The sequence below is a fragment of the Rhynchophorus ferrugineus genome, unplaced genomic scaffold (assembly GCF_030347505.1).
Source record: "Rhynchophorus ferrugineus isolate W39M unplaced genomic scaffold, kcgeb_rfMv2 rfM1, whole genome shotgun sequence".
NCBI lineage: Eukaryota > Metazoa > Arthropoda > Insecta > Coleoptera > Curculionidae > Rhynchophorus > Rhynchophorus ferrugineus.
The window spans coordinates 24656902-24675974 of record NW_027472580.1 but is presented as its reverse complement, the minus strand read 5'-3'; the positions used below and the strand labels follow the sequence as shown (position 1 = coordinate 24675974).

The 19073-nt window shown below is 29.9% G+C and overlaps 1 protein-coding gene across 1 annotated transcript; it reads right to left on the bottom strand.

Annotated features, from left to right (window-relative positions):
• Positions 1-25: 25 nt before the first annotated feature.
• On the bottom strand, positions 26-14986 carry LOC143206850 (uncharacterized). The gene is made up of 21 exons (XM_076419699.1): positions 14901-14986; positions 14751-14849; positions 14568-14688; positions 14273-14502; positions 14141-14221; positions 11798-11878; positions 11593-11667; positions 9808-9999; positions 9573-9671; positions 8839-8880; positions 8395-8436; positions 7933-7974; positions 7790-7831; positions 7703-7732; positions 4388-4420; positions 4300-4332; positions 4187-4219; positions 3335-3364; positions 676-711; positions 121-619; positions 26-82 (listed from the first exon to the last, which is right to left on the bottom strand). Exons 1-21 carry the CDS (start codon positions 14927-14929, stop codon positions 26-28), a joined length of 1926 nt encoding a protein of 641 aa, XP_076275814.1. The 5' UTR covers positions 14930-14986.
• Between the last annotated feature and the right edge of the window lie 4087 nt (positions 14987-19073).

Genomic DNA, 19073 nt, shown 5'->3' with positions numbered 1-19073 from the left:
CAACACAAATACACCTTCGAGACATTTAGGCATGACCCTGGGCTCTTTCTTCGTGGATTTCATTACCTCGAATGTTGTGTAACTACAAAATTTTGTTATTTTCGTGATGGCATATCTCACTTCCAATTTGTTAGTGTCTCCTTCGGCTTCTTCTTTTGAAGCTTTCATGCTGACTACTTCCGAACTCGTTGATGTACTGTTAATACAATCGCAACAGACCTTTACTTTCTTCTGAGAGGGAGAAGCACCCGATTGTGGTTTATAATGAAGCTTTTTACAAACACAGGTTGGGATAGGTGTTCTCCTGGCAGGGCATTTCTTTATTGGTCGATTTTTTGGACAGCATATACAATCAGACGAGGTGGAGGACTCTTTTACTTGATCAACTGAGCTGCCAGAGCTATTGCTTTGTTTTGATGTTGTTTTCTGTGGGGTAGGCTTTAGTTGGGATGTCTTGTTCTCTTTAGTGGTGGTCTCTTGCGATACTCTTTCTGTGGCAGAAGATTCTTCGTCAGTTTGGAGCTCGGAGGAACGTACTGAACTGGGTACAGTTTGAGAATCCTTAGTTTCCGATGACGTTGTTGATACCGAACTATCTGCTGTTGCATTCTTACTATCCCTTCGTATAAAGAAACAGTAGAAAATTGTTACGTAATATCTAGTAATGGAACTTACTTGGTGGAAACGCTGACATTCTGTGTTGTGCTACTGCTAAAAAGTAAAAATAATAAAATTAAATTACAATACCTATCGTAAATGTTTTAGAAAAAAAAGAGACGCCCTAGTCGGGTATTTAGATTCAGAAATAGGGAATAGTAAATGGGTGCTACGTTTGGCAACAACGAGTGTCGTAATTTCTTAAAATTTTCTAGACAATTCCATGCACTGAGGAATTCTCTTTCATATCTCATTCTCATTCTTATGTTGGCAAGCAAATCTAGAAAATGTTTATATATATTCAGCAATATAATGGCACACATATTACAACTACAGTTATCTAGTAATTTTCCTCAATATTATTTTTAAAGTCCAGATCTAAGACCTCAACTTAACATTTGATGGTTGTTTAATTTCTTCGTTGCCCCTTGGTACCCCTAGATCTTTGTGGATGTCCCCATTTCTAATACCTCATAGGGTGTTAACAATGAGGATAATTTTGTTTTAGTAATTTTAGATCTACTTTTAATAATAGATTTTTCAGTGCCAGTCCATAATTGCAAACCGAAGGTCCACACTGGGTTCAATATTTTCTTGAAAAATGACATTTTATAGTGGAGTCTTAATTCAGATTGTCGTCCAAACAACCACCACATTTTTTAGCCTCATAGGATGTTCTGCCCGTTTCTTTTTAACATACTAAAAATATTAAATATTGTTATAGAATTTTTTTTAATAAGATTACAAGAAATAGATATATAATCTTCATATATATTATATCATAAAATATATTTTATTATATATATATATATATATATATATATATATATATATATATATATATATATATATATATATATTATATTTAAATTTCTTGTATTTAAAAATATTTAATAGTTTAGATATATCATAATAACGTCGGCGATACGTGACCATCACTAAACATAAAAACAACCTCTACCTGGCAAATGGAGATATTAAAATTGCATGAACTTCATTTTTCTCCCTTCTTGATACAATTTTTTTTATACTTTACTTCTGGTGATGTTATTCCAGTGTTGTATAATGAAATTTAAAAAAATTGTGTTATTCATATAACGATCATTGAAATATTAATCTGCGCAACAAAGTAAAGTGTTATAATGAAAAACTCTTGTTGGTTATAGTGTCAACATTGTTTTAACATATATGGTATTTACTATAAAGCTTCATGACATATGGATCAATTTAATTGGTTATAGCGCTTTTTTTGATGATACATCTGGGACTTCGAGCATTCTACACAATTATGATACTAAGACATATTGCTTGGGGTCCAATGAATAAAATGCTAAAGTTTTAGAGAATATGTAATGGTTTAAGCAATTATTTATGAAATTCAATTGAAACTCGAGTATTTCGTTAAGGAGATGTCGTCTTGCCACTGCTTTCAACATAGTTGAGGATATAATCTGCCTGAAAATTATTCTGTAATTAAAAAGAGACTTTCTATACGATGCTAGAAACGCTTTAATCGATTTGATGATACCGCTGTATTCATTGATACTGAGTTTGAGGCTTTTAGTATTCATCATAATATCGTTCCCATTGCAGACCTACAAGGCTTGTAAACTAATGAAGAAATGACCATAATACTGACAACCGATGGCTCGCCTGCTATAATAAATCTCAGCTGAATCCGGTTAGAGTAAGTGTAGGAATTAGGATAAGCTAATATAAGATAAGCTAAGGGATAAGATAATACTGCGAACTATCAAGCTGTAAGAGCGGCTTCTTCAGAATGAAGTCTATGGACGAAAAATATATTAATATCCTGCTCTTTCAAACGCTTATTCTACCAACTTTTGTTTGATTCCAAGGACTCTGTTACAGGTTGATATCAACAAAGAGCAAAGTTGAAATATTTCAAATGTGATGCTTAAAGCAAACCTTGCATATTTATTTTTTATCTCTTATTAAATATTTTATTAAATATCTTATTAAATATTTATATATATATATATATATATATATATATATATATATATATATATATATATATATATATATATATATTTAAAAGGCATTATCTAACCCTGAATGATTCGCTAAGTTATTAGTGGTTATCTATAAATAAAATATCAAAAAAATATTATTTTTTTTTTGATACTTCAGTCGAAAGTACGTACTTTCGTCCCTAATTACAGGGAAGAAAGTTAAACATTTACTCCCTGTGAGAAGTACATCCGCGCTCTCGATAACGGCGGGAGGAAAGAATTTCTTATGCGTATTTATACTCGTAACTAGGAATTATTTATTATGTTGCTTTGTCGTCACTCGATTCAATAATCCAGAAAAAATGAAGAAAATAAGTTAAATTAATAACGTACTTTCGACCGGCTATGAAAAAACAAATCGTATACACCACACGGGCCAAAAGTTGAAATCTCGGTCCTGCTGAAAATTGAACTTTCGGCCCTTGTGGTGTAATATACTATATAGCACATTGTATATGGTATAATATGATACGATATTCTAATTTTTTACTCTAATTCTATTTAAAAATGTCGTGCAGAACAAAACCCTAACATAACTTGCTTTTAGCTTGATTATTAGATAATCGATCACGAAATTACCTGAATAATTAAGCTGATAGACACATATTTATATATTTACATATTTATTCAAGTTTACTTACCTATTTGTGCTAACCGTAGTAGTCGATGGCCTGTAAAATGAACAGTATACATTATATATACATTAATTTGCCTTATAAAGTGTATTCAAAGAATGCTAAGTAAATATAATGACGACATAAAAATATAGTCTATTCAAAGTTTATTTGTATATGTATCATCAATATATTTCATGTATTACCTGTCGCAATTTGTAAATTCGAATTAGAATCAGACAATATTTTTCTTCTCATTTTGTTCTAGTTGAAAGAGAAACAGATTAGTTCGAACACGTAAACGAATGAGCTTGTCAAAGTCGTCCAGTTGTCAGACATATGCAAAATTCTTGAAAGCAATAGTGATAAGAGGTTATAAGTCTAACCTATAAACAACTGTGGCTGTATAATTAACTGTAGTTTTTAGACGTACTATAATATTAAAATAAATTATATTTGATAAAATTTTTGTTTAATTATTATATTTAGATTAGAAATTGTTACATGTCACAGTCAAACTGAACTAAGGCTCAGAGTTGATGCGGTGACACTGTGACGTTTTGATGTCACAAATTGAAATGACGTATGTATAAAATAACTTTGATCAGACTATATATTACGATATTTTTGACAGTTCACTAAAAAAGTATGACACTGCTTTAGATCAATTAATAAAAATATAATCGTTATTTAAGATATTATATCCAGTGCGTCTAAAACAATGCAATCTAAAGCAGTTGAGGACAAGAAATATAAGAATATTGTTGAATGATTATATTTCAAATATTCCATGAAGAATTAGATCGAGCTTCCATTAAAAACTGGAAGACTTACATATTTAGTCTTATCATTTTTCTTTAAACTTACTATTTAACTTACTTTTTGGGTTCATTGATATTCTTTCTGGATGCTCTAATAGAAATAAATAAATAAATTAGTTTAAAAAATCAGTTCATATTTTACCGTCCGTATGAGTGTAAACTTTTACTTACTTATCGACTTGTTTGGTACTTTCTTTTGACGTACTGTAAAAAATAATATTAACAAATGTCCAAACTTAAAATAAAATAATAAACTTACCCTTCACTGGGATTAACATCATATTGAGCCTCGCTGTTAAGAAAAATAAATGAATTGTAAATAAAATTGTTAGGGTGTCTCTAAAACTATTTAGGAGACGATTTGATTTTAAATATTTATTCAATCTACATGGTAAATTCTTAACAGCTTCCTAACCGTTAGCAACAGCAGTTTTAAATGTGTAGCACTGAATAATGGAAAACAATGGAGATCCATTTATACAACCATTTTAATAATGAATGAAAGAACAGAAAGCGAAAATTAGATGGAACTACGAGATGTGAGATGCTGTTTATACTGAGTGAGACGCCAACTAATGCCTTCACAGGACCTTTTTTGTTGCTCTTAACATTTTCTGATTCGAAAACAATATGTATTAATTACAATAACTTGAAAAATTGATCTGGGCAACATTTTCATGCGATTCTTTTGATTTGACTATGGTTTAAAGAACTGGCATAACGAATTCAATCATAGCCGAGCTTTGCTTTCGAAAAGGTCGTCCAAAATCACCAACCATCAATAAAATATTAAAGGAATATCCGCTCGTAAAAAGATTGGCTCGATTTGCATCCCGCAAAATCTGACAAATGGTCAAAAAATTTTTTATGTCGGTGGTGGTAATACCACAAATATCAGACGAGAACTAACGAGTAATAACTACCTAATATATACGAACCTGAATAATCTTACATCCCAACTAAGACAACTAGAAAATGACACCATGATTGAATTTCTTCGAGTACTTGCTAATAGTGTTACAGCATAGTATTCGCAGTGGAGAGCTATCAGAAACTTAAATAGGGCTATCACGCAAATACCTTCAATTAAAAAGTGATAATGGGAGCTGGGCTAGAAAAAAAAACTAGAGAAGACTAGAAGATACACAGAAGATTTGCAGATCACCTTGAGATAATATTTAAACTCCAAAAAGTCAATGATGTTAAATCATTATCCTACGATATTGGGGAGGAAGGACGAAAATTCCATTTGTCAGTTTGACCAAGGTTAAGAAAAACATAAAAAATAATATAATAATATAATTAATAATAAAAAATAATATATACTATAATAGTGTAAGATATTAAAGTAATAAAGGTACTTCCAAGAAAAGCACTAATTAAGATAATCTGAGGTTCACAACTGTGGAAGGTGGCTGAACTAATTATTATTACTAAACCAGGAAAGCCATCTTAAGAAACAACGTAATATCATGTCATTATTGCCGAAATCGTCCAAGTTAGTTGAAAATCTTTATTGAAAAAGATAAAACCAGTCGTTGAGGAAAATCATCTTATTCTGGATCATACATTTGTTTTCACGAATCAAATTCCACGATTGTCAGAATCACCAATGTCATAGAAAAATCACTAGAATAAAATAAAATAAAATAGAAATAGGATTAGAAACAGAATAAAAAGTTAATAAAAGCTTGCGATAAAGTTTAGCATGAGAGTTTAGTTAGAGAAAGTTTAGATCATATATAACTGATCTGAAGTTTTAGTGTCAAACCAGAAGATGACTGTTCTGACTTGAAAAAAAATACATGGAGGTATGCCACAAGGAAGTGAAGTGGAAATAATCCTTTGTCTGCTGTACACTAGGAACTTGGCTATATTGTGCTATACAATACTAGACAAAAAGGTGGTTCATCAAATCATGGCATATTAATTTCACCAACAAAATAATCAAGTACAAGCCATAAGAAGTACCGTATAAAAATTGAGACAAATATCTTGGCATGACCCTTAACATTAACTGAAGTGGAAGTCACATTTTTAAGTAAATGTGAAAAACTCAAGCTATATTATAAAGAAATGTATATAAATGTATATCATACAATGATTTAAAAACAGGTACTGCGACACAATAAAGACATGAATAGAACATATCAATATCAAGGTTGTCCAGCCTCTAGAGAATGATGGCTTAGTCAGAAATTCAAGAAATTCAAATTCAGTGAAGTTATAAGTAAAACTCAGTGTACTTTAATGTGACATAGGTGTTATGCCTAAAGTGTCTCTCGTAGAATAAGTAGTTTGTAATTTTAAACCGTAGAAAATTAGGATAAAAATAAATAGGTTATTGTCTTTCAGAATGAGTCAGAAGTGGAAAAAAAGGAGAACCATTCTCCACCACGACAATGAAAGTGATACATCAGCTGCAACAAAGGAATGTTTGTCTTCCCAATAAATCAAATTAATGGATCATTTGCAAACAGTCCTGATTTGCACTCATTGATGTATTTTAATTCTCCAGAAACAAATTAAGTGATTGAGTAACTGAATAACGATTCGATACCCGGAGAAACAGTTGATATTGTCAAAAGGAGTGTTTTGGAGCTACCTCAATAGAGCTCAACAAGTTAGAAAACACAGCGCATGAAAAATTGCTTTGCTTTTCATTTTCAGTTCCGATCATCCATATTAGTTTTCTGTTATCGTATAATATGAGATTTGGCGCATCAAATAATGTTAATAAAATTAAGAATCGTTAATACCTTGATTGTAAAAAATATCTCTACAAGAATACTGCTGTTTTCAAAACAAATAATTATTATTGGCACATTTAATATCACTATCAGTATATTTTGGCTTCATCTCTTAAGATAATAAGAAAATAATTTTTGTTTCGAACAATGTATCATAATTAAGTTGTTAAAACAAATTTAATAGTTACAACTTATTTTATATTCTTGCAGATCAATTGAACCTACAAGATAAGAAATAGGATTTTATTTTTCTGTGCACATTTTACAATATAATATCAATAACTAATCAATTATATTTGTCACATATTTCTGTGTGACTACGAAATCATTATCTTGTGTATCGGGAATTTGTTTCGCGTAAGTTGTTGACTGTTGACCATCATTTTCATTTGGTTCAATGCGTCTGCGACAAGATGTGCGAAATAAAATAACTGGTTCGTTCATCCGCCTCCACACACAAGGCCTCAATGTGCTGTGCTATTTTTCCTTTTAGGTGTGCTCTGTCATGCCTCACCGCCATATTCACTAAGCCTAGACCCATGAGACTTTTTGGGTTCGAAAAAATCGAGTCGATTTCAATTTTTAATTTGAACAAATATCTATTTTTATCCCTTGTTTCTTATTTAATACTCTATTTGTGTTAGGTAATAAATATTTTTGATTAGCTGTTTCTATAATATTTTGGTGTATCAAATCAGATATGCAGTTAACTTAAGTAGGAGAAAATTATTTTAGAACTATTCTAGATTTTTTGCTTTAATTCATATGTGAATAGGTCCGAATAAGGTTGATATCTTATGTTCAACAGAAATAGCAAAACTTACTTTAATAATTCTTCGATATTCTTACTGGCTCTATAAGAAACATTTTTAACGTGCAATGAAATATATCACCTCAAAATAGATACATACTTCGAACTGGATTTCGTTGAATATTCTTCAGCATTTTTCTCCCTGAAACACAGAAAATCATACATATTTATTCTATAATAAAATGTATTCGATATAATTACTAAAACAAAAACACGTATTAAAATTAAACTAAATATACTTACGATTTAGATTTGGCTAGAAGATTTTCTTCTTTCGATTGGCCGCTGTTAATAAAATATACATTAATACTATATAATATGATAGGTAATTATCCTTAAAATATCTTTTAATAAATAATAATTAACAGTCAAGCTATTTCTTTCTACCAAAATATTATTTATTATTGCGTTTAGTGTTCTGATAACTTCTTAGCAACATGTGTTACGTAACTCGTAAATCTTTTTAAGAAGTGAATTTATCCTTGGATTATTTTATTGAAAATGTCACTGAACATGTAATATTCACTAAATATCACACCTATCACTAGTTTCAGTCAAAATAAATAAAGTAACCACAGAATAAATCTACTCTATAAAGACTCAATACAACGCTCCGATTACAAACTAAAAATATTCCAATCATGCTTTAGTTTTACTTAAAAATTTCCTTAAATTTTAAGTACGTATGAGACATAACATACTTACTGGGTAGAAACAGCACTTTTATCTTCTTTAGTACTGCTATGACTGAAATAAAAAACACCGTTTAGATCATATTGTACTTTGTATAAGAGATATTTTTGAAACGTATTGTATTAGATACGCTTAATTTAATCTTATTATTAATTAATTTGTTATTAATTTTCGTTTATTCTTAAATTCACAAGCAGTATGACTAATAGGTCAATATACAAAATGTGAATGTGAATATGTCAGTCCTTCTACATGTTTTGTTGATTTTCGATTTAGTTGCTCAATGTTGAATCTAATCTACTGAATTTTTCTCTAATATTACTGTGACATATTCGTAATTAGGTATTTTGTTGCTGCATTTCAAAATTGACAGGTTTCAAGCTCAATATATATATATATATATATATATATATATATATATATATTTTAAATGCGTATGAGATATAGCATACTTACTGAGTAGAAACAGCACTTTTATCTTCTTTAGCACTGCTATGACTGAAATAAAAAACACCGTTTAGATCATATTGTAGGTTGTATTAGAGATATTTTTGAAACATATTGTATTAGATACGCTTAATTTAATCTTATTATTAATTAAATTGTTATTAATTTTCATTTATTTTTAAATTCACAAGCAGAACGAGCGCATGATTAATAGGTCAATATACAAAATGTGAATGTGAATATGTGAGTCCTTCTACATGCTTTGTTGATTTTCGATTTAGGTGCTCAATTTTGAATCTAATCTACTGAATTTTTCTCTAATATTACTGTGACATATTTGTAATTAGGTATCTTGTTGCTGCATTTCAAAATTAACAGGTTTCAAGCTCTTGATATATATGTACCATGATATTTCAATCATCAGAAAGAAATCGAAGCATTGTTTCTTTTATTCTTAGGAATATAAGAGATATAAAAAAGTTGTTAACCACTCCAAATAATTAGTAAGTTCTATAAAACTTATTGTACTATTTAATCTAAATCTACCAATTACTATTAAAATGAAACATCAGTATTATTATTAGATATGTTAAGTGTAAAATAAGAAGTGTTTATATAATTGTTATATTAACCACTAACCGTAAGATAATTAAGAAGAATTGTAAGTAAAAAAATCTCAAGTACCAATGCTGTACAGAATAAAATATTTTTTTAATAAAATAAATCTAATTTGTTAATATTACCTTTTGGATCCACTAGTATTACTTTTATGTTGATTTGCGCTAGTAGAAGTGTGGGTTGAAGCTGCTTCTTTTTGAATCTCATCAGGTTTATTGATAATCCTATAATAAGATAACACACGTTGACTAATAACCATAAGAATTATTAACTTCTGTGATAACTTTTTTTTAGTTTATGACTACTATTACTACTAAATTATTTCTACTACTATTAGCTACATAATATTTTTTATAGTACTCTGGTTCTTCATCAGTAGTCGATGCTTTATCTTCAGTAGTGGGTTCAGTTCTCGATTGCTCAACTTCTGACTCGGTATCTACTAGGTCTCCTTTTTCCTCGATTTTCTGTGAAGAATGTTTTGATTTAGCCTTAACTTCTGCGGCATCATTCTTACTTGTAATGTCTGTAGTTTCAGAAGGCTTCTTTGTACTAAAAACATTGTTAATTAATTGAGACTAATTATATTTACATTTAAAAAACGACTAAATTAAATATAAAGACTCAAATATTTTTATAATTTAAGTAAAACTACTATTAGTAAAGAATTTCTCATGTGGTTCATTTTCACAATATTTGGACGTAATATATACACCAGAGACAGATCTTCGTTTTATCTTTACTAATAAGATAAGGCCGTCTGTAATAAGTCTAGACTGATTATCACCATGTGGCCTTAGAGTAAATAAATTAGGCGTAGCCGTTCAGTGTCAGAATGAAATATTTGGACAACGACCAACAGTTTTGGGAAAGTATATAACTCAAATAAGAGCAAGGAATTAAGCAAACCTACGTCTATAAGGAAAAAATAAAAATTAATAAAATGAATAAAAATACTCAATAAGCAAAACAGAGATTATCATCAGTAAAATATTTTAAAAATTATGTAAATTGAAATTAGTTTGTTTAATAGAAGATTAATAGTTCGATATTTAAATACCATGTCTCTATAATCTGCATTTATCTGTTTTATCTGCCTATAAGACATTATAAAATAAAGTGATAAAAACACTAAGCTACACCCAAAACAGTCAAGAATTTTATAGGGTGGTATACTTAGTTTGTATTATACCTTCTGAATACAGTTACTGATAATATTCAGATCCAATATTACCAACATTAACAAAATGCTTAGAGTTATTGGCCAGAGCTAAACAACTACCAGAAAAGCTGATAAAATAATCTTAGGCTGAGAAAGAAGGACATATAAGGTAAAAAACATTAATAATATTTTTAATTAATGAGTACTAGGTAGAAATACGAAATTAAACCAGCACATTGTTATGCATGATTGTAAGATTAGTTATTAATATTGAGTGTTCTGTTTTAATTTCTTGTGAAATATCACAATTATATGTCAGGATGCCCCCAAAAACAATAGAGCGACAACTTAAGAGAGTAACACGCGGAGAAATGATGAAATGAAGCACGCAACTAGTCTGAAGTCTGAAAGAAGAAGAACGTCAAGTACACTTAAAAATTTTTAATGCACATGTTACCAATCAGTGCATCCAACAATCTATTTTTTGACAGCAAAGTGGTTATGTTAAAAAAGTATACTGTCGTCTATCCGATAACAGCCAATGCACGTCATCAAAATTTGAGACGTCCACTTGTTGTAATATTGCCACATAAAACTGAACTTTTTAAAATATTGCGGGTTTACAACAAATTATTTTGAAGAATATTGTAGATATTTGACCACAGAGTCGACCAGTACCAACACAAATCGAATTTTATAGACTGATTCCGTCATATGTTCCCACGTTATGTCTTTTTTAACTAGTGTAAAATGAAGAGAATAAAGAGTTTAGAGTTTAAAACGAATTTTGCATTTTTATAAACCACTGTTGGCAATATATTCGACGTCATCTATGGTGTGCATTGGCTGTTTCATTGGAAGCACTATATAATCTAATCTAATTAATGATTATATATAAACTCATATATCATAATAAATTAAAATTTAAAGAATCATAAAAATGCTTATTTCCTATTGAGCACATTGTACACGACCAAAATTACCTGTGAGATGAATGTTTACTGGTTCCAGAATGATGTTCTTCCATGGGTGAACTAGCTCTTGAATGAAGTGATGCACTAAGAAATAATGTTCCAAAAATGACTTAAAATGTTCATATATATATATATATATATATATATATATATATATATATATATATATATATATATATATATATATATATATATATATATAAATATGAAATACCTTTTATGAGATGATTTTTGTATGGCGGATTTTGAATGAAGTTCTTCAATCGGTGAGCTTGCTCTTGAATGTTGAGATGGGCTAAAAATATAAATAACAATGATTTCAGTTTAATTTATATTTAGAGCATATTATACAGCAGTCGCGTTGCCAAAAAAATGGCGTGAGAAATATGTAGAATGTAATGACGAAAGTATTTAGAACTAAAGATTTTGTTTATATAATAAAATATTTTAAACAAAAAAACTGAACGAACTTGAAAAAATAAATTCACACAAAACAGTAAAAAATAATCAAATTTAATTACATAATAATCGTTGTAATAACTACATAAGAATAAACAAAAACCTGATTTAATCTATGTACTACGCCTATTTTATATTCTACTACATACACACAATTTAGCTTAATACATACCTAAACCTATTTATCTATTTACAATATTGTTTTAACTGCTGCCAAATGATCACTTTGAAGTCGGTCCGAGCAGCAAATTAGATTAATTTTGATCGTAATTTAATTTTGTGTATATATCACAAAATTATATTGTTATTTTTGTATTGATTGGGCTTGGGACCAACTTCAAACTAATCAGTTGGTAATAGTTATAATAATATTCTAAATAGATAAATAGGTTTAGGTAGGTATTAATCTAAATTGTGTGTATAGAGTAGAATACAAAATACGAGTAGTAGACAGCTTAAATAAACTGCCATATTTGATCTTCAGTCGGCTCTTTCTCAAAATAAAATATAAAATTTAGTAAAAAAGTAAGGAACTTTCCGCAAATCCAATTTAATCGGAGTAACTCAGACATTTTCAAAGCTCTGAAAAAAATGTTTGTTCGCACTTGTCTGCCAGTGAGGCTTCAACCTAAAGTTAGTTGGTTCGGGTATACAGGTACCCGATGCGATTTAACTCATAGTTGTTACCATCTGTTATAAATCCTTATATTATATTACTAATATATACTAATAATAATACATATACATGATAGATATTACTAATAAAAATACAAAAGAGGTATATAGATTATTTGTAGTTAAGGAAGTAAAATATTATTAAACTTATTTTCAATCTAATTATATAAAATCAATATGTATGTATATATATATATATATATATATATATATATATATATATATATATATATATATATGTATATGTATATATGTATATGTATATGTATATATGTATATGTATATATATATATGTATATGTATATATATATATATATATATATATATATGTATGTATATATGTATATATATATATATATATATATATATATATATATATATATATATATATATATATATATATATAGAATATCAATAGGTTATGAAATGTGAAGGGCTTAAAACAACAAAAACTTTTAATAGTTAGCCCATTAACCATCAAGGATTGGTCTGCTATGTTTTGACGTGGTGAAATGAGTACCGAAGACGGCGAACGCAGTGGACGCCCTAAAGAGGTTGTTACCGACGAAATTACATTAAAAAATACATTTAAAAAATCCACAAAATTATTTTGAATGGCCGTAAATTGAAATTGAATGAAACAACAAACACTAAAGATATCAACTGAACATCTACATCATATCATTCGCGAATATTTGGGTATGAGAGAGCTCTCTGCAAAGAGGGTGCCGCGCGAGCTCTCTATTGACTAAAAACAACGACGAGTTGATGATTCGGAGCAGATCTTGAAGATGATTAAGCGTAATAAACCCGAGTTTTTGCGTCGATATGTGATAATGCATAAAACAGGGCTCCATCATTTCACTCCGAAGTCCAATCGGCAGGGTTACGGCGTCGGTATTTTGAAGAAGGAAGGACCATCAACAGCGACTATTACATAGCGTTATTGGACCGTTTGAAGGACGAAATCGCCGAAAAACGGCCGCATTTAAAGTAAAAGAAAATGCTGCTTTACCAAGACAATGTGTCACAAGTCAACGAAAACGATGGAAAAAAATCCATGAATTGGGCTTCGAATTGCTTCCTCATCCACCGTATTCTCCAGATCTAGACCCCAGCGACTATTTCATGTTCTCAGATCTTAAAAGAATGCTCGCTGGGAAGAAATTTTCTTTGAATGAAGAGGTGATGGCCGAAACTAAGGCCTATTTTGAAGCAAAGGACAAATCGTACTACAAAAATGTTATCGAAAAGTTGAAGAGTCACTATAATCAGTGTATGAAGGGAATGATGTTGAATAAAAAAACTAATTTTGCCAAAAAAACTTGTTTTACGATGGTAGGCCGGGGACTTTTCAATTGACTTGTTACATCCAACTTTTTTTAAATTAACTGTCAGATAAACCAAAGAACATTTTATTTACCTTGTATGAGTTGAATGTTGAGAAGTTTCAGAAGGATGTTCTTCAATTGGGGGACCTATTTTTGAATGGCGCGATTGAAGCCTATAATCAAAATCTGTTTAAATACAATAACTTCGGCTACAACAAACCGACTTATTTTCATTATATGAAACATTCCGTCCTGGTTTTTGTGTAGAAGATTTAATCCTTCGCGCTCTGCCTTTATCTAATTCATCACTGGGATGATCATCTATTTCATGTTGGTCATCACTGCTAACGATGGAATTGTCACAAAACTTCAGAAATGTACTTAATCCAACTAAGATGGGCTCGTCAATAGTTGGCCCCAACATGTTTCCATAAAGATTTGGCCCGTAAATACACTTTAACAAGAAGAAACCTATTACAGTTATCCAGAACAAGTTTTTCATTGTCTTAGATACTTCACTGGTTGATTTCTGTAATTCTGGACAGTTGACTGTTCTGAATTTGTTGCCGAGTCTTGATGCATGCTAGATGTGCTGGAATCTCGCGAATGGAGGCTTTCCTTTGAATGCAAACTTCGTGACCTGCAAACCAATATAGATACTAACACTTTTAAGACCGACGTATCTATTTTTGTCTTTATTACCGCGATGGATGCGCTGAATGTTTCTTTTTATTATCGCTTTTGCTTCGTCCATGGCTTCGTTCTGAAACCACACTCTTACTTCTCGATGCATGATGAGCGCTACAAATAAAATATATACACTGAATTAAGAAAATAAAATTTAATATAAACCTTCTAGAGGAAGACAGGTAATCGGGCATATTGTGTGATAAAGATAGGTTTTGTTACAAGCACTGGTCAAATTTAGTAATATTAATGTCAACTAAGTGTCAAGATGATAACGAAATAATGACATTAAGTGATATATATATATATATATATATATATATAAATATATATATATATATATATATATATATATATATATATATATATATATATATATATTCTGGCACCAATTAGCATGTATTAATCATAGGGTAATATATAGAGTGTTGATTTAATACTAATAATTTCAGAATTGTTTTGTGTGGTCTCAGCAAGAAGGTGCTGAGAACGTCATTTTGCTGCATTTCATTGGTTAGTTCAAATTTCCATTACAGGTACCTGTAATGAAAATATTTGATTAGGACAACATTTCATTGGTCGACGATTTCATATGCATCACGTGACTAACCTCTGACTTCACATTCTACTGACCAATTAATGTTCAAATAAAACCAAAATGTAATTTTTCAAAGCTATTCATTAATATAAAATTCCATATAAATACAAATATTATACAATATCAAAAAGCTAAAATATAAGTATATATAATGTATATAAATAAAAAAAAGAAATATAAATATATAAATAAATAATAATTAAATGTGAATATAAAAATGGCTACAATCTAATTGAAAACATAACATATCTAGGGGCAAATATAATCAAAATTGCCTATACCTCTTTTTCCCTATATCACATTTCTTTAGTGCTATCAGTTGAAATAAGATGCATTAAACATTCTATCTTTTTGTTCCCTCATACTGAAAGCAGAGCAGCACAGCTGAAAGTCTGTGTCTGTTTATATTTTAATTACTTATTCAACACAAAAATGTATTGAGACAAGACATAATTATTAATACAATGTATTAATGTGAAAATTACGAAACGGATAATTAAAACAGTTCAATCAATATACGTCAGAATGGAGAAAACTTACCAAAAAGCAATACTTCGCAACAAAAAAATAAAATGTATGATATATATCAAAATTATTTCTGTACTCATATTATGGTAAAATCGAGAAATTAAAAAGACAGCTTAAGCATCTATTATAAACAATATTTTTAAAATAGGTATGATAACCTCTTATCTATAAAATCAAGCTCATCTTATTGGTCTACAAATTGTATTATATTATTTTGTATTAATGTATATTTATATTAATATATTTTGTATTATGTTTAAACTATGTGTAATATTTTCATGATTTCATCTGTTGTATCCCTGTATAATATATATGAAGACAAATGCTTTATATAAACAATAGTATACGTATCAGGTAAAAGCAACGCTATGTCACACATCCTTAATCTAGCTAACTTGGGTTGTTTCTTCCAAGGAAAACTCAGTCTTGATTTTTTATTTCCGCACACACACACTGGATACACAACATGTTTGATTGAAGATACAGAATAATCAATCTAATCAAATAATAGTGATTATCTTTAACACCCAAAAATGCTAATTGTATTTTATGTCACACATATTTTATGACAGACAAAAATGGCGTCGTAAACAAACTGAAACAAAAAATGGCGTTATAGAAATGAGCCAATCAAATGCCTTTGTAGGCCCACTCAAATGAACCAATCAAAAAAGTGGTCTCAGAGCCAGCGTTGAACGCACCACGCAAAACATCTCCTCGATTTCGCCTATTTGAGTAAAACCTCTATATATACTCTATGGTATTAATCGAATATGTTGCCGGTATTGCCATTTTGGTACATCGATAATTCACTTTAAAATATAAAGAATTCGATACCGAACTAATTGCTTCTATTGATCATATGATATCCAGTCTCTCTATTGTCGACAACCATTGTAAGCTCCAGAAAACTATGACTCCTACAACTGCGCCTTAAGATTACTTTGCTTCAATATTACCCAATGTGGAGAAAGCATTCTTTTCCATATGTGAAAACTTGCTAAGAGAATGGTAACTAAAAATGTTTTAGGCGATTACTCACAAAATGTAAATAATACTAGCAATTCTATGATTGGTGTTCGAATACTAATAAAAATATTGAATATCAATATTGAACAATGCTTCTGAAAGATAAGGAATATTTGATTATGCTTTAATAGCAGATTATATAAATAATGGGTTAATTATATTAATTTTTTTATGTTCCACTAAGAAAATTTATTCAAATAAATATCAAACACTAATCAGTGATAAATGCGCTTTTTGATGGATGACTTTTTGCCACTTTTCTGGTAAAACCATAAATCCATAAGTATAGAATATTAAAATTAAAGCTGAACTGATTATCAGAAACTAGCTTCATCCTATTAAGAGAGTTTTACAAATATTGGAACAAATGATAATCGGATCAGATTTTCTTTGCTAATTTAGCTAAAGATTTGTGGAATCAATAAAGACGTGTACGATCACAAGAATTTTTATGATAGAAAACAACGTCATTCCAATAAATCAGTTGTAGTCATATTTGTAGTCGCTTGCTTCAAGATTTGGCTGGATTCAATAAGGATATTGATTACACATTATTAACGTACCTGTTGCATCATTTGCAGTTGTTCATTTAGAACATTGCTCGATTTCGTTTAAACCCAAAATTTGCTGATAGATACTGACAAACACTAAAAAGGATTCTAACCAGACAAAATAAAAGTACCGCCAAAAGCGTATATAAACGCTTAACACACACTAGCTTGAGCAAAACTATTTCGACAAAAACAGTAAGGCGGAAGTTCCACAAAGCTGACATTCATGGAATCCAAGGCTAAGATGTAAAAGAAGTAACACAACTATCATAGACCTGGACACTTGATGATTAGAAGATTGTTGTATGCTCAGATGAATTATCCCTTATATTATTTCCCACAAACGGCCTGGTTCATGTATGGAGAATGCCAAAAAGCTTACATGGGGGTGACTTGGGCGACGATATCATGGTATTCAGTATATACTATGACCAGCGTATTACTGCTATATTCACATAACACTGTCGTATTCAAAATTGATAGTGCGCCCATACAAATAGCTTAAAAAATCAGTTTAGGTGTGAGGAGCTTTAGAATATTATAAAACATTTGCCATGGCAGAGTTTGTTCTATCGCAGAGAGTAAGGAGTAGATTTCCTTCATCCAACCAAAGTAAATTGGCTGATATTTTGGTACAATAGGGCAACATTCAATTCTAAATTATTCAGATATTACTCCGCGATTAGTCGCAGCTGTTATAATAGCAAATGGTGATTCAACCTCTTATTAATAAATACATTTTGAGTAGCATTGGAAACTATCACCTGAAAACGACTATCGACTATTTACTAATTGACTAGTTTTTACTATCGAATATTCTAGTTGCTATTTTTGGTTCGACTGATTTTACTATTTTTTACCAGTACTATTTCAGTTGTATACTTTTAGTTACCCTTTTTGGTTCTACTAGGTTCATTCGACTGATTTTTAATGTTATGGCTCTGTCGTCCTAGTCGCGACCTTATTATAGTACATTGTTTAAAAATAGCAATTAGCATATTAAAATACGACAAAACATTTGTGGGGTATTATTCCATTCCATAGAAAAATTCCATCCCATTTTACACCTTCACCGAACATTCAAATATAGTAATTCTACTTCGTTTCAAATGAAATTATTATTTGTATGTTAGTAGTATTCAGTAATTATTTTTTCCTTTTCTTTATAAAATTTAGTACGCGAAGGAACATGTATATCTCTGTCTCCCTTATACTACCATTGGAAAATAGTTCATATAAAATTAACTACTCCAAGGAAATATTTCCATCCTTTCCTCTATCACAATTTATACAGGAAAGGGTTCGTACATCTTCGACTGACATCACGAATTGAAAAAAAGTCGAACCATGCATTTTACTAAAAATAGTAGTTACTATTTTGAGCCGCTTGTTTTTTGACTATCGACTGTTTCGATTGTTCTGCGACTATCGACTATTTCAACTGTTTTCAGTCGATAGTTCCCAACGCAAATTTTGAGTATATGTCAGGTATTCATATTATTTTGTCTATCCCCTGTACATTGCATGCGTAAAATAGACTCTGATCAAATGACACATGAAGAGCAACTTAAACCAAGATTAAGAAATAAACTTAAATAAGTGTAATACACGAGTTAGAAACATTTATTAAAT

Excerpts from the sequence above, each read along its gene's own strand:
- LOC143206850 (XM_076419699.1), bottom strand. The coding sequence starts at position 14,929 with ATGCCCGATTACCTGTCTTCCTCTAGAAG. Across the intron at positions 8,881-9,572 it reads AATACTAGTGGATCCAAAAG|TCATAGCAGTGCTAAAGAAG; the intron begins GTAATATTAACA and ends TTTTTATTTCAG. Across the intron at positions 7,832-7,932 it reads CTTCTAGCCAAATCTAAATC|GGAGAAAAATGCTGAAGAAT; the intron begins GTAAGTATATTT and ends TCTGTGTTTCAG.